The sequence below is a fragment of the Vulpes vulpes genome, chromosome 2 (assembly GCF_048418805.1).
Source record: "Vulpes vulpes isolate BD-2025 chromosome 2, VulVul3, whole genome shotgun sequence".
Classification (NCBI taxonomy): domain Eukaryota; kingdom Metazoa; phylum Chordata; class Mammalia; order Carnivora; family Canidae; genus Vulpes; species Vulpes vulpes.
The window spans coordinates 5,668,228-5,680,518 of NC_132781.1; the positions used below are offsets into that span (position 1 = coordinate 5,668,228).

Genomic DNA, 12,291 nt, shown 5'->3' on the forward strand with positions numbered 1-12,291 from the left:
CCTTTCAGAGCCTCCTATGTAGACGCTGCGTGGGGATGGAAGGAGGCAGGGCCACCAAGGGTTCCACAGGACCTTCCTGATCAACACCCGGAGCTGGGTGTGCATGTCAGGCTGGCTGGGAGACGACGGGCACCAAGTCCTTACCCTGGGGGGCCACGCAGTGTGAAACTCTCATCTTCCTGCAGCTCCGACACACCGCCTTTGACTGTCAGTCTCCACAGGTGCAGGCTGTTGTCATCTAACAGGGTGACCAGCTGGCACTAGGAGGGGAATGGCACCAAAAGCAGGCGGGTGCCGTCTTATTCACTAGGGAGGGCCGGCATTCACTGTGGCCTCTCCCACTGGGGTGGCCCACCCCATGTCGTTTGATTTGGGGAGGCCCAGAAGCAAATCCTTGGCTACACTCGGGGTGGCCCATGAACCCAAAGCTGAGGGAAAGGGAGTCCCAGGCCCTCCTATCAGAACCAAACCCAGGGCCGCCAGATGCCCACCTCACCGTACGTACACCCCTTCTGGGTGGCATGAGAGCAAGAGGGTGTGGAGGGCCCCTCACCTGGCCAGGTAGGAAATGGATCTGTACCACAGCATTGTTCTCTCGGTGGAGCCCCATGAACTCCACCCCTGGCGCACCATAGCTACGGGCAGCAGGCTCAGGAAAAGCTGCAGAAGGCAGGACACTGCCTCCCGCTAAAGGGCCAGGACCTCTAGGCCCACGTGGCAAGAATATAAGTACCTCAGCGACAGGCTCACCCTCCTCCCAGATGGGGCCTGGGGTTGGGAGGAGGCAGCAGTGGCCCTGGCCCGACAGCACTTGGCCAGGGGTGATGTGACCCTGAGGGGGAGCCCACTCCAACCAGGGATAGCTTTTCCCAGCCAGGCAGGTGGGGTGATACCCTAGGAGGGTGGAGCCTTATCCTGGCAACTGTGGACTGCTTGCTGCACCCTCACCATGACCCTAGCACCTAAGCTGCAACAGACCCATGAGCTACCACAAGGTGGCACCTGAGAAGAGATAAGGGCACCGCCCCCAGCAGCTATGGCCAGGAGTCTTGGCACCATTGGTAACCAGGATATGGCCGTGGCCTGACAATGATTAACCAGCTGAGGGGGTGCTATATACCACCTCCTGCGTAGCCCAGCTTGCTGGAGGCACCCCCACCTCCCCTGCCCATGCTGCAGCAGAGGATTGGGAGGGAGTCACAGCTTCACCGGGGTGTGTGTGTGTGTGTGTCCCAGCTGGGCTCTCCATGGGTGATCTCCATTGGAACTGAGGGACCACCTTCCAATCCTCCCAGGAGCCACCCTGGCTCACTCTAGGGGCTCAGGTGGGACTTGGGGTTGGGGGAGCTTCTAGACTTATAGTCCAGGCCAGCCAGAGGACCCAAGCAGTGATCCTCCATCCTGGAACCTGTGGGCTTGCCTCTGAAATAGCCCAGAACCAATGCTCTGGATAAAGCACTGGACCATGTCGAGCCTCTGGCCAGGGAAGGCTATCCATGCCAACCAGGAGCCCATTCTACTTCTGGTGTGCCTGTGTATACATGGGGGGTATGCGTGCTGGGACAGAATCTGGAAGCTTAGCACTGCTCCTCTGACCCAAGGCCACCCTGCTTTGGATAGCAGCCTGGGACCAGTCTACTAACTGGGAGAAAGGAATTAAAAAAACAACCGCAACCTGCCTCTTCTTCCTACATTCAAGGCCAATTCCCAAGAGGATATATAGAACATCCCAGGAACAGGAGGGGTCATCTACAACTTGCCTCAGTTTGGATCCCAACCATGCCAGGGCTCCCACCCATTCCAGTCCCCCAACCCCCCACCCGGGTGGAAGCTGGGGTAATGGAAAGGATACAGCTTGACGGCTCCAGAGCGGGTGCCAATGGCCAGGATGCGCAGAGATAGGCTGTAGCCAAGGGCGCTGGGCTGGTGTGGGAAGCCATGCTCCACCGTCTGCAATGAGAACCATGTGGGCACAGACCTGCTGACATGTCCCCTCTGCCACACCACAGCTGGGGAGCAAGCGCCGGACGGAGGAGCTGCGGGACAGAGCCACCCCCAGCAGGAAGGAGCAAGTGAGTGACGTTCAGGTTCCTACCCAGATAGCTGAGTGTGGAGCCGATCCCAGACCCATTTCTGACCCAGTCCTTGGCCCTGTGGCCATCCCTGGGAGCATGTTCTCCCTTGACACTACATTGGCCACTTGACGCTCTCCTGGAACTCTACCACCCACACTATGGGTGACCGACCCAGTCCTCCTGCGAGGGTGCAGGGGCAAAGGAAGCTGTGGGGGGCTGGCACAGTGGAGGACCAGATGGCTCAGGAAGCCTGGATGTACCACAGCTCTGGGCCAGTCCCTTGAGGCTGGACAGAACCTGCAGCAGCCTCTCCTGGTTCCGAGCCGTCCAAGGTTCCTCCAGCTCTGAATATCTGTGCCTTTGTTACAGCTAGTTTTCCAGAGAAGCTTCTGGAGTTTGGTTCCAGACACACATTTCTGTTCATTTCTTTCTTATTTTATTTTTTCATTCATTCATTCATGAAAGACACACAGAGAGAGAGGTAGAGACACAGGCAGAGGGAGAAGCAGGCTCTTTGCTGGGAGCCTGATGTGGGACTCGATCCTGGATCCCGGGATCATGCCCTGAGCCGAAGGCAGATGCTCAACCGCTGAGCCACTCAGGCGAGCCTCTGCTCATTTCTTATTACAGAAGTAATACACGTTGTAGAAAACTTGGAACATATGAAAGAGTTTGAAAAACAAAAGTCACCTGGACTCCCACAACTAGCGTGATCCTTGCTAACATCTTGGTGCGTCAGTCTTTCTCGTGTTGTGATTGTGTACTTGTGTGCCTACACGTAACAGAGACCTGACTGAGGTCATGCCACACGGCTATGTGCATACACACATAGCTTTGTAGCCTGTTTGCCCACCTGCAGCCAGCCCAAGTTGTCCAAAGTACTAAAGTGACTTTAAAATGGCTAAGGAGGGGTTCCCCGGTGGCTCAGTTGGTTAAGCATAAATTGATAATTTCAGCTCAGGTCATGATCTCAGGATTGTGAGACTGAACCCCACGTCGGGCTCTGCACTCAGAGGGGAGTCAGCTTGGGATTCTCTCCCTATGCCTCTGCCCCCCAACCCCCCCATGTGTGTGAGGGTGCATGCGTGCTCTCTCTCACCCTCTCAAATCTATTTTTTTTTAAATAAATAAATCTTTTGGGGATCCCTGGGTGGCTCAGCGGTTTAGCGCTCCTGCCTTCGGCCCAGGGCATGATCCTGAAGTCCCAGGATCAAGTCCCGCATCAGGCTCCCTGTGTGGAGCCTGCTTCTCTCTCTGCCTGTGTCTCTGCTTTCTCTCTCTCTCTCTGTCTCTCATAAATAAATAAATAAAAAATCTTAAATGGATATTAAAAAATAAATAAATCTTAAAAAAAAATAAACAGCTAAGAAATGTTCTCTGTGTCAAGGCACCCAAACTTGCCAGGCTTCTGTTGGTGAACATTTTCTGTTTCTACAGGGTTTACAATTGCCAATTGCACTGATGACCTTCCTTGGACTCCTATCTTTGCCTACAACTAACTCAGTATTTCCTTAGGCAGATGTCCCAGTGGTGGAATTACAGGCTTAAAAGGTATGGAAGTAAACACTACAGACTGGAATTGATAAACCATCTCTGGGAAGGTTTTTGGTTGTTTCTTAATCAGTGCTCCCCGCCCCCTACCACCCACCCCAGGGGATACCGAACCTGTAGAGCTAGATCACAGCAGGGCAAAAGATGCCAGCCTGCTGGTTTACATTTTTTTTTTTTTTTAAAGCAATATAGACTCTCCCGGCAGAAAAAGATTGCACCAATGAAGCACCTCTCCTTAGGCTCAGGGCTCTCCTCTGGGCTTACCTTGGCTGTCCCTTTAACAAACCCAACTGCTGGCAGCTAGCCTGTCCTGTCCAGTCTAGTGGTTCACGGAAGGAGGTCCTGAGGTGGGTTCAGCCAGAGAGGAGAGCTCCAAAGAATGTTATTCTGGGGACACATAGGTATAAGCCCCCCCCCAACCCCCCAACCCAGCTCTTTGCCAGGAACTAGTCTGCCCTACAAATGGCTATACCTGGAAGGGACAGCCTGGAGAGCACAAGTGACCTGCAGGAGCCCCCCTGGCCAGACCAGGTCCCTGTTCAGCTATGTAAAAAATGCAGTGCCTGGAAAAGCCTTGGGGAGATAGCAGTGTCTGGAATGTAAACACTTCCCAGGAAAAGGAGGGCAGGACACGTGATGGTGTGTGCGGGGACCAGCTCCTCCAGGGCTCCTGGTAGGCCTCAGCCAGCCTCAGGTTGCTGGGGCCTCAGGAAGTCAGCAGCCAGGGCCGGAGAAAAGGTTCCTGGGACGGTAGCATTTTCCGATCATCCCGGTCAGCAGCAGCACAGGGCCAAAGCCTCTGGAATTTGGAGGCATCTGGGGAAAAGGTCCTGCGGGAAGGAGCCGCGTGCCCTGGGTTCCTCAGTGTGACAGCCATGAGCAGTGCAGAGATATCAAGCACTTGCAATGTAGCTGGTGCCACCAAGGAACAGAAATTTTCATTTAAATTTAAGAATGAGGGCTCTGTTCAGTCACTGGAAGACTTTCCAGGTATGCTCTTGGGTTCCAAAGGAACAGGGGGCTGGCAGGCCAGGCTATGAATATCGCTTTTCAGCTACACACCTTTCAAACTACAGATTACATAGCCCCAGAGAAAATTTTGTGTCTGAATTGAAATATGCTATAAGTGTAAAATACACTTGGGGGGGGGGGGGCGGCTCCTGGGTGGCTTAGTGTCTGCCTTTGGCTTGGGTCACGATCCCAGGGTCCTGAGATCGAGTCCCACATCAGGCTCCCTAAAGGGAGCCTGTTTCTCCCTCTGCCTGTATCTCTGCCTCTGTGTCTCTCATGAATAAACAAAATCTTAAAAAAAAAAAAATGACATGCAATGAAATGAAACGAAATGAAATAAAATAAAATGCTTTCGGACTTGGGTGAGCTCCTTTCATATCTGATCAATGGGATAATACCAAGGACGGCACTGAGCAGGGCCACCCTCAGCTTGAATGTGACCTTCCAGAAGACCACCAGACGGTGGCTGGAATGCTCAGCTCACCCCTCAGAGCACACAGGGGTGCTTGCCCTTGCAGCCTGCCTTCTCAAGTTCTCCATCATTCCCTTGGACTCCTCAGGGCATCTCTCCAGGGGACCATGGCTCCCTCAAGAATGAAATGAGGAGAGGAAATGTCATGGTGCCCTTACCCAGCCAGGGGCCCACAGAGTGGGTACAAATGTAATTAGTGTGAGAACAGGGGATCCCCCAAGTCTAGGGAAGGGTGGGAAGGGGAGGTGGACACGCAAATAACGCCCACAAATCCTCAAATGAGGTGATTATAATCCAATAGGAGGCCGCAAACCTCCCTGCAGGCTGAGGGAGGAGGTGTGGGGGCCCCAGGCCAGTTGTGAGAGGCCCGGGGGTCTGGCTGGGAACGGGAAGAAAGGGATTTGGATTTGGGAAGAGGACAGTGGTCAACAGGGCAGAGCTAGAAACCCAGAGCAGCCTGAGGAAGCGGGAAGGTTCTGCAAGGCACCTCTGTTCTGTGCTTCGGCTGTTCCCCCAACCTCAGACGCCCTCCCCATTCCTTGGCTGTCCCGTCCCACAGCTTCTAACAGCCTCTAAAGACTTGGCCTTCGACTGCAGTCCGAGGTCCATGTGGGGCACAAGAAGTGCCCCGGGGGCGCCTGCTGTGGAACTTCCCAGGCACACAGCAGCCCCGAATCATCGCTCCACCCAGGACAGGGGGTGGGACGGGGGCTCAGCCTAGGACAGCAGAGCCTCCAGCTCAGAGTCAAGCTAGGAGGTTGCCCAAGGCCTGACAACCAAGCACTGGGACCAACATCCCCTACCTCCAGAGCTCAGCATCCAGCATCCCTGTCCCTGCCCCCACCCTGTTACCTGGCCCAGGTGACCTCTGCCAAGGGAGGAGGGAACAATGAACGCTTTTGACAGGAACTGAGAAAGGAGAGATTTGTAGGAGCCGCCAAACTGCAACATTAGCCTGGTGCGGGAAAGAAAGCCCTGTCTGTCTCACGCTGGTTCCTGGACCCCATTTCAGGTTCTCGGAAGGGAGAGAGCAAAGGTTGTTTGGTCAGAGACAGTGGGGGCCCTTCATCCTGCTCTCAGGGAGGGAGGATGCCGGCCAAGATCCAGGGCTGAGGAGTCCCTAGCCTTCGTTGGGGGGCTAGAAGGCGGGCTGCCTGGGGCCAGAGGGGCCACGCCCAGCCGCTAGGGTGGCACTGCCCTATACTGGGTGTGGTCAGCTCAGATTCCTGGTGGTGGCAGCAACCTGGCCCTCACTGTGTGCCCGTCACCTGACACCAGGGGCCCAGCCACAAAAAAGCCAAGACAAAACAACCTGGTCCTGGATAGGGGTGGCCAGTCAGGAACACACTGTTTGCTCGGGGCTTGGGGGGGTGGGGAACGTGGGCAGGCCGGACAGGAAGGGCCAGGGACCTTATCAACAGGCTGGTTTCACCAGGGAGGGAGCAGCCGCAAGGGACTTCCAAGGAAGGAGCTTTACTGTGGCAGGAGTTTCTGTCCCCTTGAAATCACTCCCTCTCCACTGAGATGGCCAGTGGGTTCCACAGGCCTCTCATCTGGTTCTCACTGGCTCAAAACACTAGTTCACAGGCAAAGACACTGAGGCTCGGGGGTTGAGGTTACCACCCTCAGACGGGACCGGAAGACCCTGCTCCAGCCACCATATGCTCAGGCTGTGCAAGCCTCAGCGACCTCAGTTTTCCCACCTGCAGAATGGGAACGCCACCTGGGCGTGAGGCGCCATGGGGACAAGGTGAGGCACCAACTGTGTGTGCCAGGTGCCATTCAAATTTAATTTTGCCTAGCACACCCACCTGGACATCGATACTATTAGGATGCCCACTTCACAGATGAGGCAACTGAGGAGTGGAGAGGTTCAGTAACGTGTTTGTGGTTACTCAGTGAGAAAGCCACAGAGCTGGCATCTAGCTCCTGTGTCCCTATCCCTAACCACGGGACCATCTGGCCCCTTTGCTGTTTGGTGGGGGGTTCAGAGAATATGTCTACACACTCAGCTCCTTCCCAGGTACCACAGGTTCGGCCTGGACACCTCTTGTTCACCAACTGTGGGCACCTTTCAGAGGGCTGCCCTTCACCTCTGTGTGAATGACACCTACAGACGGGCCAGCAGAGGCTCAGAGCTCCAGCTCTGAATATCCCACAGTCTGCGAGGACCAAGGGTTCCAAGGTTCTCCAAACTCCTATTTGAGGCCCACAGAGCTGTGCTCTGAATCTGTGGCCACCAGCCATGCACTGCCTTTCAACTTAGACCTTAATTCACATGATCCTCTCACCAACTCTCTGGGGGAGCTCGTATCATCTTATGGAAATGTGTGACTTGCCCAAGGTCACCTCGCTGGTGAACCTTGGCAGTCCTGGGCTTGGCACCACTAACCAACTCCTGGGCCCAACTGCCTCTTGATAAATGATCATCACTGTTGCTGTTCTGTCCAAATCAAGTGCATCACTTTCCCTTTCACCTGCTCCTCACCTCTCCTTGGGCTTCCCTGCCTCCCAGGGCGTGGCACCATTACCTGCTCCAGATGGAGCCCCCCGCCCCCCCTCAGTCGTGCTGGACAACTATCTCCCTTCCCTGCCCCCTTACTCCTACATCCCCATCTAGCACAAGGCCATATGCCCTAAATAGTTCTTTAATCCAGTGTGGTCCTCAGCCAGGGGCCAGTGGGCAGCATTTGGAAATATTTCTAGTTGGACATGTTGGGGAGGCAGGGTCAGGGATGCTGCTAAACATTCTCACCACAGGGCCAGCTCCAAATGTCAACAGTGAAAAGATTGAGAAGCCCTGTTCTATTCAAGCCCTGCACCCCACCCTACTGCCCCGGGACAGGCCTTGTTCAATGGTTGCAATCCTCCCCTTAAAAAAAAAAAAAAAAAAAGTTCTTTTCCAAACTAAATGGGATGGCTTACTCCCCTGCTCAAAAGCCACCACAGCTATAGTGTGTCAGGCCCCAGACTCCCAGGTTCCAGGGAAGCCTGGGGTGGGGGAGGAGTTGGCAAGGGTGGGACCACCCAGGTTTCGGGCCTCATCTTTCAATCCCAACCCTGCAGGCTGCACATTCACTCAGTGTCTAGATGAGACCAAACAGGCCCACCTCCCTTCCCCTGTCCCCTTCCTCCTTTCTATTCCTAGGAAGTGGCATTTCAGACCATCAGTCCCTTCCCTCCTTCCAGGCTATAAAATGCCTGGAAGGCAAAGATCTTATCGAGATCCCACAGCCCCAGGCCCCGGTTGTCTTTGCAATAGATGCTTAATGCAGGTTTCTAGCAAGTGAAAGGAAAGAGGAAGGAATTTCAGGAGCCTCCCCTCCTCCTTTCCCCAGCCAGCCCTAGGGGTGGGGCAGCCAAGTTTGGGGGCCTCCCGTTGTGAGGCATGGTTAGGGGGGAGATAGGATTCCTCTGCCCCACCCCGCCCCACCCCACTGCACAGCTGGAACTTGGGGCAGGGGTTCCTCCCTCTGCTGAGCCTGTCTATCCGGTTTCTACTAGAATTGGTGATCTTTTTGGGGTGTGAGATATCTCGGTGTCATCAGGTGCAACGGAGGCACACGGGGTTCACCTAATTCCCCAGGTGGGTGCTGAGGCTCTGAGACTGGCACCCATGGGTCACTTCCCTTGGAACCAAGGTTGTCAGACACTCAGGGGCCTCGAGATCTCCCATTCCCAACACCTGTACCCCATTTCCTGAGGCCCAAAACCGCCCACAGCTTCCTTCTGCCAGTAGAAAGAGTTGCTCATTCAGGGAAGCCCTTGTCCCACAGGTGAGTGGCCTCAGCAAAGCTCCATCACCACACCTGCCACAGGTCAAGAAGATGGCAGGGCACCCCCACCCACCTCAGACAAGCCCCTGGAACTGTCTCTCCCTGGGAGGCAGCTCCTGAGAACAGCAGCTAGAGCTCCTGGACTACAAATCAGCTAACTCCATACAACCCTCAGAACAAGCTTATGTTGGGGGTGACGGGCACAGGGTCACCCAACTTCTAAGTGGCCAAGCTGGATTTGAAGCCTTGTCCATCAGCATGTCCCGGAGGGGGCCCCAGGCCCGAGGAGCAGAGCATCATGATGCTCCATTTCCTGCAGTCCACCTTCTGGGGCAGGAGGAAGCTAGGGCATGCAGGCCATGGGCCTAGATCAAAGCAAATGTGAGAGGCTAATTACCCCCGAAACGGCAGCAGATTGCTAGGTGGCTGCAGACCTAATAAACCACATTGTGCTTCTGTTTACAGGCCAGCTCTGGCCTTCTCGGGCACCACTGTGAGGAAGTTCTGTGGTGCTTCTGGGACCCTCTCTGTGATCTTGGGTGACAGGTTGCTCTGGCTTCAGGAGCCCGAGGAACAGGTTTGGGGCTAGGGTAGCCAAATGCCACCCTTGGCACACTGACCCACTCAGCCGGGCCTAGAGCCTGCCGCAAGGATGCCACAGGAATCAGTGCGTTCTGACTGGAGGGAAAACTGCGTTCTCCTGTAGGGGCAATGTGGGGAGCAAGGGAACAGTGGCCACTGCCCCAGGGACCTGGCATCACTGGAACGTTGCTACCCCTGGCAGGGGTCGGCCCCCTTTCACCTCTCCTGCCCCTGAGCCTCCTCCATGGCCCTGTGAGGAGGTAGGCTGTGCCAGCCTTATTTTACAAGCGGGGAAACTGAGGCTGGAAGAGGGAGTGTTGTTTGCAGGGGTCACACAGCCAGGGAGACTCGAGAGAGGGAGTCCTGACGCCTGGAGCTCCCGCTGCCCTTTCCCGAGAAAGCTCGCAGAGACCCAAATTCCAAAGTCAAGGGCCGGGAGGCAGGGCCGGCAGCGCCAAGTCGGTAGTTTAACCCAGGTGACGGCCACCGGAGAGCCCCGGCCCGCGGGGGGGTGGACGACACAGTGCGGCCCCTCTTACCTTGTTAAACTGGAAGAGGTCCCGCTTGAGCCTCTCCCGCGCAGGGTCGTGCCCTGGCCTCAGGAACCGCCGCATGGTGCTGAGTGTGGAGCCCCCTGGAGAAAGAGGAGAAGTCGCGGGCCGCCAGCGCCAGGCGGCCGTGCAGCCCCCCAGCACCCACGCTGGCTCCCAGGCACCTGTCCAGCCGCTCTCCCCGGGTCCAGCGGTGGCTGGTCCTGGCCCAGGCCCTCGGCGGCGTCCCCGCCCACCCTCCTGCGCACCCTTGCTCCATGTGCCAAGTACAGGTGAGGAACCCAGGGACTTCTGTACCTGCAGGCCCGGGGCTGGCGGAAGCTCTAAGCCTTGTTCCAGGCCCCCGTGGCCTTATAAAGCCAGCGGGAGAAGCTGGGGGAGGAAGCCATTTCACCTGGCTTTATAGGAACAGAGGCCCCGAGGTTAATGAGCTTAATTGTTAACCTGTTTTCTGAAAAACCATAAAACCCCGGCTAAACAGAAAGGGAAACTTCACAAGCCTCTTCCCCCAGAGCCGGTTGGGAGGTAGAGATACAAAGCCTCCACCCGGGAGTCCACCGGGGCTCCCAGACCAGAACCCAGACGGGGGAAGGGAGAGGCCTGGTCTCTGGGGTCAGCACACCCAGGCCCATTCTTCCTGCTGACTGCGGGGAGGGCGCTCCCACCACGGCTGTCAGGAGCCTGAGCGGGCGAGGAGCAGGGTGCAGGGCCAGGGGGTGCTGGCCCATGCCACCCCACGCCCAGGGCCTATGCTGGCACTGGGTCCACCCCATGAGGCTGCTGGGCTTTCTGGAGCTGCAGCTCTGGCCCTGGGCGGCCCCTGCCCTTCTCTGTCTATTCTGGTCCCCGCTCCCCCGGGCTCTGATGGGGTGCGCTGGAGACTCCCTTTCCCATGGGCCCAAGTGGAGCCTTATCGAGAGAAGAAATCTGCTCCCAATAAAGAAATCAGCTCAAGGCCCAAAACCTATCCTTCCAAACCATCTGAATGTAGAAAGCTTTCCCAATCCAAGGGGAACTATTTCTGGATCATCCTTGGGGGAAGGGAGGAGGATCATCTTCACTTCAGTTTCCGGCTTCCAGCAGCACAGCCTCCCACTGACCACAGGACACCAAGGCCTGCCCTCAGGAACACAGGCGCTCAGGCCTAGCCAGACACTATAAAGAGACTAAAGAGACCTGGTCCCTGCCCCGGAGGAGCTTCCTGTGGGCAAGGGCAGAGCGCCCTGCCAGGGAGGCACCAGGCCAGAGTGCGGATTTGGGGAAGCACCTGGTCCAGACGTGCTGGATGTCCGATGGGAGAAGAAGGTATCTGAGACCTGAAAGATGCCCTTCAGTTTCTGGCTTCTAGTGAAGTGACAAAAATTAACCATCAGGCCAGTGCTCTGCATATGAAAGGACTCTGTGTGGTCTAAGACTTGGGGGCTCCCTCTAAGGCATGTGGATGGTAGAAGGGGGGCCATGGTGGTGATGGTCTCTGGCAGAGCGACCAAGGGCTGGCCATGCTGGGAGGGGTGACCCCACTTGGCAGAGACACATATCCTGGGGCAATCCAGATACCATCTCTGCTAGAACAGGTGGAGACTGGCCCTCAGAGTGCCATCACCTTCTGGGGGCACTGAAAAGAACCCCCACTTGCAGGAGGGGGGGATGCAAGAGATTTGTGCCTTCACATTTTGGGGGAGCCAGAGCAGATCGGGGGGGGGGCCCACTTCCCTAAAAGGAATGGCAGGTAGTCGGGAAACTCCTGACCCGAGGTCCTGAAGCGGGTCAGGGAAGGAAACCCAGGGAAGTCCTGGAGGCTCTGGCGGACTGTGAGTGAAAACACCCCCTGGGCCTGCCGCAGTGACCTGGGGCTCCCAGACAAACAGCTGAGCCATGGCTCACATTCCAGCTGTGGGGGAGGGCAGCACAGGCCCAAGCTCATAAATCGGCAGCTCCGCTCCGGGCTCCCGGGGGCGTCCACTCTCCCTTCCTGGGCCTAGGTCACTGGGTCAGAAGTCAGAGGAAGCTGGGAGTGGTGCCCTGGAGGAGCAGAGGGGCCTGCAGACTCCCAGGAGAGGGTGATCTGGGCTCTCCCCTGTAGGACCCCCCCATAGGCCGTGGGGTGGGGACAAGCGGGCACAGGGCCATCCTTGCCAAGGACCCACACGGGCTCGAGGGTGACATGGCACAGCCCCCGGGGGAGGAGCTGCAGGCAGGCGGGAGGCAGACCGGACGTGGAGATGGGTGGGAGAAGGGAGGCACTCCATCCACCCACATGCCCCTCAGAGCAT

At 56.7% G+C, this 12,291-nt stretch overlaps 1 protein-coding gene across 9 annotated transcripts in view; it reads right to left on the reverse strand.

Annotated features, from left to right (window-relative positions):
- Positions 1 to 12,291, reverse strand: part of LLGL2 (LLGL scribble cell polarity complex component 2) — a 33,148-nt gene that overhangs the window by 11,048 nt on the left and 9,809 nt on the right. For 7 of the 9 annotated variants that reach the window (XM_072746647.1, XM_025999743.2, XM_072746648.1 and 4 more), the window contains exons 2-5: positions 10,007 to 10,101; positions 1,853 to 1,950; positions 554 to 635; positions 145 to 260 (exon numbers count right to left, since the gene is read on the reverse strand). In XM_072746647.1, coding sequence (XP_072602748.1) covers positions 145 to 260; positions 554 to 635; positions 1,853 to 1,950; positions 10,007 to 10,081 — 371 coding nt within the window. In that variant the 5' untranslated portion in view covers positions 10,082 to 10,101. Of the gene's footprint in view, positions 1 to 144; positions 261 to 553; positions 636 to 1,852; positions 1,951 to 10,006; positions 10,102 to 10,315; positions 11,105 to 12,291 lie in introns of those variants that run through there. The other 2 variants (XM_025999745.2, XM_072746650.1) reach the window with 2 other exon arrangements.